Here is a 7,576-nt window from a genome sequence, read left to right as displayed (position 1 = left end):
CGATCCTGTCAAGGTATGCAAGCAGCCCTCGGCGAGGAACCGTGCCTCCAAAGGAACTACCGGAGAGCGACAAAAGGTGAAATACCCGTTGGGCGCCCGGTCGGTCTCCGCAGTCCCCGGAGTGGTCCGGCCGCTTACTCAGTCTGTCTGCTTCGCACTCTCTGTATTGGGATCCTGTTCGTGACACCCAATGTTAAAGTCGAATCTGAATAAAACTCGGGAGACCAGTTTCCTCTCGGCACCACAGTTTATTGGATTCTCTTGCAAGAGTTTGAGACCCAGTTAACAAAGGGAAGGCATGTCAGTGCTGCCAACCATCTGACAAGTGGACTCTCTCAGTCAGGTTACAGCAGTATATTCATACATAGTAAGTCCCATACATCACTGTTGCAAGCTGCTATTAGAACTGGTACACCCACCAAGTCTGTTGGTGCAAAACTTAATGTCTTAGATAACAGAGTGCACTAACTCAAGGTTTGAATATAGATGGATATACAGTCCAGTCCTTATCAGCTATTCCCTTTGCAAGGTCCTGACTTCATTCCAGACAGATGTTCATTGCTGTCCTTATCAATGAGTTCTTACTCAAACACGGGTACAATATACATTATCAAATTCTCAATGTCCCTCTGACAATTAAAAGGAAACCAGTATAAGCCGTTTACTTTCTTAACTGCTGAAGACAGAGTTTACTTTTGTTCAAAAATTCCTGTTCAGTCCCAATTATTCTTTTAGCTGGAGGTTACTTGGGTTCAAAATGATTTTTTATATATCCGCATTTCCTCAGAATGGTTTCTCCCCAGTGTGAGTTTGCTGATGTCTCGAGAGCTGAGATGAACGACTGAATCCTTTCCCACATTCACAGCAGGTGAACGGCCTCTCCCCAGTGTGAACAAGCTGATGTTCTTTCAGCTGAGCTGAATCGGTGAATCCCTTCCCACATTCTGGGCAGATGAATGGTTTCTCTCCAGTGTGGATTCGCTGATGTACCTTCAGTTGAGCTGACTGGGTGAATCCTTTCCCACATTCAGAGCAGACGAACGGCTTCTCTCCAGTGTGGACTCTCTGATGTACCTTCAGTTGAGCTGACTGGGTGAATCCTTTCCCACATTCAGAGCATGTGAACGGCTTCTCCCCGGTGTGAACTCGCTGGTGTCTCTGTAGGCTGGACGAGTGAGTGAATCCCTTCCCACATTCTGAGCAGATGAATGGTTTCTCCCCAGTGTGAATTTGCTGGTGTCTCAGGAGTTGAGATGAACGAATGAATCCTTTCCCACATTCTGAGCGAGTGAATGGCTTCTCCCCGGTGTGGACTCTCTGATGTAACTTCAGTTGAGCTGACTGGGTGAATCGTTTCCCACATTCAGAGCATGTGAACGGCTTCTCCCCAGTGTGAACTCGCTGGTGTTTCTGTAGGCTGGACGAGTGAGTGAATCCCTTCCCACAGTCAGAGCAGGTGAACGGCCTCTCCCCAGTGTGAACTCGCTGATGTACCTTCAGTTCAGATGACCGAACAAATCCCTTCCCACATTCAGAGCAGGTGAACGGCTTCTCCCCAGTATGAACTCGCTGATGGGACTTCAGTTCAGATGACCGAACAAATCCCTTCCCACACTCAGAGCAGGTGAACGGCCTCTCACTAGAGTGAACTCGCTGATGTAACTTCAGTTCAGATGACCGAACAAATCCCTTCCCACACTCAGAGCAGGTGAACGGCCTCTCACTAGAGTGAACTCGCTGATGTAACTTCAGTTCAAATGACCGAACAAATCCTTTCCCACATTCAGAGCAAGTGAACGGCCTCTCCCCAGTGTGAACTCGCTGATGTGACTTCAGTTGAGATGACTGAGTGAATCCTTTCCCACATTCAGAGCAGACGAACGGCTTCTCCCCAGTGTGGATTCGCCGATGCTCCTTCAGTTGAGATGACTGGGTGAATCCTTTCCCACATTCAGAGCATGTGAATGGTTTCTCCCCAGTGTGGATTCGCTGATGTAACTTCAGTTGAGATGACTGGGTGAATCCTTTCCCACATTCAGAGCATGTGAATGGTTTCTCCTCACTGTGATCTAACTGGTGCGTTAATAGACTAAAACGCCGAGTGAATCCTTTCCCACAGTCTGAGCAGGTGAACGGCCTCTCCACAGTGTGAACAAACTGATGTTCTTTCAGATGAACTGAATCAGTGAATCCCTTCCCACATTCTGAGCAGATGAATGGTTTCTCCCCAGTGTGAATTTGCTGGTGTCTCAGGAGTTGAGATGAACGAATGAATCCTTTCCCACATTCTGAGCAAGTGAATGGCTTCTCCCCAGTGTGAACTCGCTGGTGTTTCTGTAGGCTGGACGAGTGAGTGAATCCCTTCCCACATTCAGAGCATGTGAACGGCTTCTCTCCAGTGTGGATTCGCTGATGTACCTTCAGTTGAGATGACTGGGTGAATCCTTTCCCACATTCAGAGCATGTGAACGGCTTCTCCCCAGTGTGAACTCGCTGGTGTTTCTGTAGGCTGGACGAGTGAGTGAATCCCTTCCCACATTCAGAGCATGTGAACGGCTTCTCTCCAGTGTGGATTCGCTGATGTACCTTCAGTTGAGATGACTGGGTGAATCCTTTCCCACATTCAGAGCATGTGAACGGCTTCTCCCCAGTGTGAACTCGCTGGTGTCTCTGTAGGCTGGACGAGTGAGTGAATCCCTTCCCACAGTCTGAGCAGATGAATGGTTTCTCCCCAGTGTGAATTTGCTGGTGTCTCAGGAGTTGAGATGAACGAATGAATCCTTTCCCACATTCTGAGCAAGTGAATGGCTTCTCCCCGGTGTGGACTCTCTGATGTAACTTCAGTTGAGTTGACTGGGTGAATCCTTTCCCACATTCAGAGCATGTGAACGGCTTCTCTCCAGTGTGGATTCGCTGATGTACCTTCAGTTGAGATGACTGGGTGAATCGTTTCCCACATTCAGAGCATGTGAACGGCTTCTCCCCAGTGTGGACTCGCTGGTGTTTCTGTAGGCTGGACGAGTGAGTGAATCCCTTCCCACAGTCAGAGCAGGTGAACGGCCTCTCCCCAGTGTGAACTCGCTGATGTACCTTCAGTTGAGATGACCGAGCAAATCCTTTCCCACATTCAGAGCAGGTGAACGGCTTCTCCGCAGTATGAACTCGCTGATGGGACTTCAGTTCAGATGACCGAACAAATCCCTTCCCACACTCAGAGCAGGTGAACGGCCTCTCACTAGTGTGAACTCGCTGATGTAACTTCAGTTGAGATGACTGAGTGAATCCTTTCCCACATTCAGAGCAGACGAACGGCTTCTCCCCAGTGTGGATTCGCCGATGCTCCTTCAGTTGAGATGACTGGGTGAATCCTTTCCCACATTCAGAGCATGTGAATGGTTTCTCCCCAGTGTGGATTCGCTGATGTAACTTCAGTTGAGATGACTGGGTGAATCCTTTCCCACATTCAGTGCATGTGAATGGTTTCTCCTCACTGTGATCTAACTGGTGCGTTAATAAACTAAAACGCCGAGTGAATCCTTTCCCACAGTCTGAGCAGGTGAACGGCCTCTCCACAGTGTGAACAAACTGATGTTCTTTCAGATGAACTGAATCAGTGAATCCCTTCCCACATTCTGAGCAGATGAATGGTTTCTCCCCAGTGTGAATTTGCTGGTGTCTCAGGAGTTGAGATGAACGAATGAATCCTTTCCCACATTCTGAGCAAGTGAATGGCTTCTCCCCGGTGTGGACTCTCTGATGTAACTTCAGTTGAGCTGACTGGGTGAATCCTTTCCCACATTCAGAGCATGTGAATGGCTTCTCCCCAGTGTGAACTCGCTGGTGTTTCTGTAGGCTGGACGAGTGAGTGAATCCCTTCCCACATTCAGAGCATGTGAACGGCTTCTTTCCAGTGTGGATTCGCTGATGTACCTTCAGTTGAGATGACTGGGTGAATCCTTTCCCACATTCAGAGCATGTGAACGGCTTCTCCCCAGTGTGGACTCGCTGGTGTTTCTGTAGGCTGGACGAGTGAGTGAATCCCTTCCCACAGTCAGAGCAGGTGAACGGCCTCTCCCCAGTGTGAACTCGCTGATGTACCTTCAGTTGAGATGACCGAGCAAATCCTTTCCCACATTCAGAGCAGGTGAACGGCTTCTCCCCAGTATGAACTCGCTGATGGGACTTCAGTTCAGATGACCGAACAAATCCCTTCCCACACTCAGAGCAGGTGAACGGCCTCTCACTAGTGTGAACTCGCTGATGTAACTTCAGTTCAAATGACCGAACAAATCCCTTCCCACATTCAGAGCAGGTGAACGGCTTCTCCCCAGTATGAACTCGCTGATGGGACTTCAGTTCAGATGACTGAGCGAATACCTTCCCACATTCAGAGCAAGTGAACGGCCTCTCCGCAGTTTGAACTCGCTGATGTGACTTCAGTTGAGATGACCGAGCAAATCCTTTCCCACATTCAGAGCAAGTGAACGGCTTCTCCCCAGTGTGGACTCGCTGATGTGACTTCAGTTGAGATGACTGGGTGAATCCCTTCTCACAGTCTGAGCTTGTGAATGGCATCTCCCTAGTGTGAACTCGCTGGTGTCTATGTAGGTTGGATGAGTGAGTGAATCTCTTCCCACAGTCCGAGCAGGTGAATGGACTCTTCTCAGTGTGAACTCGCTGGTGTCTATGTAGTGTGGACGAGTGAGTGAATCCCTTCCCACAGTCTGAGCAGGTGAATGGCCTCTCCCCAGTTTGAACTCGCTGGTGTCTATGTAGGTTGGACGAGTGAGTGAATCCCTTCCCACAGTCTGAGCAGGTGAATGGCCTCTCCCCAGTTTGAACTCGCTGGTGTCTATGTAGGTTGGACGAGTGAGTGAATCTCTTCCCACAGTCTGAGCAGGTGAATGGCCTCTACTCAGTGTGAACTCGCTGCTGTTCATTCAGTTGAGATTATTGAGTGAACCCGTTCCCCTATTCGGAGCAGTGGAATGGCTTCTCCCTGGTGTGAACTCATTGGTGTCACTGTGGTCTGTTTGAGCGTGTGAATGTCTTCCCACCATCCAAGCAGGTCAATGTCCTCTCACTGGTGAACTTTAGGATATATCTTCAGCATCGACAATAGAACGAATTGCTTCCCACTTGCAGAATAGGTGGAGCATCTCACTCTGGTGTGAACTTGCTGATGTATCTTCAGGCTGGATGACTGAGTAGTTTCCCTCCCTCACACAGAGTAGGTGAATGGCCTCTCCCCACGCTGAACTCACTGGCCAGTCTGTGGGGAGGCTGTGAGTGAATCCCTTCCCACACTGAGAGAAGGAGAATGATATCTCCCCACGGTGAACTCACTGGCCTGTCTGTGGGTAGGGTGTGAGTGAATCCCTTCCCACACTGAGAGAAGGAGAATGATATCTCCCCACGGTGAACTCACTGGCCTGTCTGTGGGTAGGCTGTGAGTGAATCCCTTCCCACACTGAGAGAAGGAGAATGATATCTCCCCACGGTGAACTCACTGGCCTGTCTGTGGGTAGGCTGTGAGTGAATCCCTTCCCACACTGAGAGAAGGAGAATGATATCTCCCCACGGTGAACTTACTGGCCTGTCTGTGGGTAGGCTGTGAGTGAATCCCTTCCCACACTGAGAGAAGGAGAATGATATCTCACCACGGTGAACTCACTGGCGAGTCTGTGGGTAGGCTGTGAGTGAATCCCTTCCCACACTGAGAGAAGGAGAATGATACCTGACTACAATCAATTCTCTGGCAATTCAGAAAGTCAGAAGTTTTGAATCCCTTGTAGTTTTGAAGTTTTGAATGCAGTTGAAGAACTGATCTCCAGTGAACAAATGCTGGTGTGTTCACAGCACCCCGGTTCCAGTGGATTTCACTGAGTTACAACAGAAAACTTGATTTCAGAGACAGAACACATTACCAGATGGTATGAGATAATGCTTCATCTCCATGGATTGACAACAGATGTGTTGGTGTTGCAAAGAAAATATTTGGTCACTCCTTAAATATCCAGAGTCAGCAAAACTGATGTGTTGTTGTGTTTGAGATTCCCGTGCACAAGTGTTCTGTCATTTCAAACCTGTAAAAATATTTGCAAAATACATCAATGGGTGAAGGACAGTATTTCAGGAGAGATTATAGTCTGTGGTGAGAACATAAGAACATAAGAAATAGGAGCTGGAGTCGGCCAATTGGCTCGTCGAACCTGCTCCGCCATTTAATAAGAACATAGCTGATCTGGCGATGGACATCTCCACCTACCTGCCTTTTCCCCATAACCCTTAATTCCCCTACTATGCCAAAATCTATCCAACCTGGTCTTAAATATATTCACTGAGGTAGTCTCCACTCCTTCATTGAGCAGAGAAATCCACAGATTCACCACCCTCTGGGAAAAACAGTTCCTCCTCATCTCCATCCCAATTTCCCCCAAATCTTGAGGCGACATCCTCTAGTTCTAGCCTCATCCACCAGTGGAAACAACTTTCCTCCCTCTATCTTATCTATTCCTGTCATAATTTCACATGTTTCTATATGTTCTCTGAATGAGAGCTCTGGCATCACAATTTTACCAATTTCAAATCAAGTTGGGGGTACTCATCTTGCAATATACCCCAGGCTACCGTGGGAAGTGAGGGAGGAAAATGCTGGACGTCTGGTGATGATTTTTGCACCATCAGTAGGGAGGGGAAAAGTACCAGAGGATGAGGAGACATTGTTCTCTTTTCAGGTAAGCCAGATAAGCCAGGAAATTACAGACCAGTGGTTCTTACTTCAGAGGAGGGCAAGCTGTTGGAGAAGCTCCTGAGAGGCAGCATTTCTGAGCATTTGGAGAAGCATCATCTGATGTGGGATAGTCAGCGTGGCTCTGTCTAGGGCAGATCGTGCCTTATGAACCTGATTGATTTCTTTGAGGATGTAACAAAACACACTGATGAAGGTAGAGCATTGGGTGTAGTGTGCATGGCTTTCACTAAGGCTTTTGATAAGATTCCTCATGCAAGGCTCATTCAGGAAGTAATGACGCGAGGATCCAAGTAGACCTTGCTTTGTGGATCCAGAATTGGCTTGCCCACAGAAACCAAAAGGTGGCTGTAGATGGTTCGTATTCTGCATGGAGGACGGTGACCAGTGGTGTTCCACAGGGATGTGTTCTGAGACTCCTTCTCTTTGTGATCTTTATAAATGATCTTGATGAGGAAGTAGAAGGGTGGGTCAGTAAGTTTGCTGATGACACAAAAGCTGAGGGTGTTGTGAGCAGTCTGGACAGTTCTCCAGAGGTTACAGCAGGACATCGATAGGATGCAGAACTGGCAGATGGAGTTCAACCCAGATAAGTGTGCTGTGGTTTATTTCAGTACATCAGATTTGAAGACAGAATGGAATATTATGTTAGGACTCTTGGCAGTGTGGAGGATCAGCTAGATCTTGGGGTCCATGTCAATTTTACACTTAAAGCTGCAGCACTGATTGACATTGTTGTTAAGAAGGCCTTCATCAACCATGGAACTGAGTCCAAGAGTGGTGAGGTAATGTTGCAGCTATATAAGACCTGATTTATAACCCACT

The 7,576-nt window shown here is 48.1% G+C and overlaps 1 protein-coding gene across 1 annotated transcript; it reads right to left on the bottom strand.

The window, feature by feature from the left end:
* Nucleotides 1-228: 228 nt before the first annotated feature.
* LOC140722681 (uncharacterized) lies at nt 229-5,113 on the bottom strand. The gene is made up of 3 exons (XM_073037386.1): nt 5,085-5,113; nt 4,681-4,825; nt 229-4,404 (listed from the first exon to the last, which is right to left on the bottom strand). Exons 1-3 carry the CDS (start codon nt 5,111-5,113, stop codon nt 784-786), a joined length of 3,795 nt encoding a protein of 1,264 aa, XP_072893487.1. The 3' UTR covers nt 229-783.
* Nucleotides 5,114-7,576: the final 2,463 nt, after the last annotated feature.

Source organism: Hemitrygon akajei, unplaced genomic scaffold, assembly GCF_048418815.1.
Source record: "Hemitrygon akajei unplaced genomic scaffold, sHemAka1.3 Scf000083, whole genome shotgun sequence".
Taxonomy (NCBI): Eukaryota; Metazoa; Chordata; class Chondrichthyes; order Myliobatiformes; family Dasyatidae; genus Hemitrygon; species Hemitrygon akajei.
The sequence above is the reverse complement of the archived record's forward strand: the minus strand, read 5'-3'. Positions and strand labels throughout refer to the sequence as shown.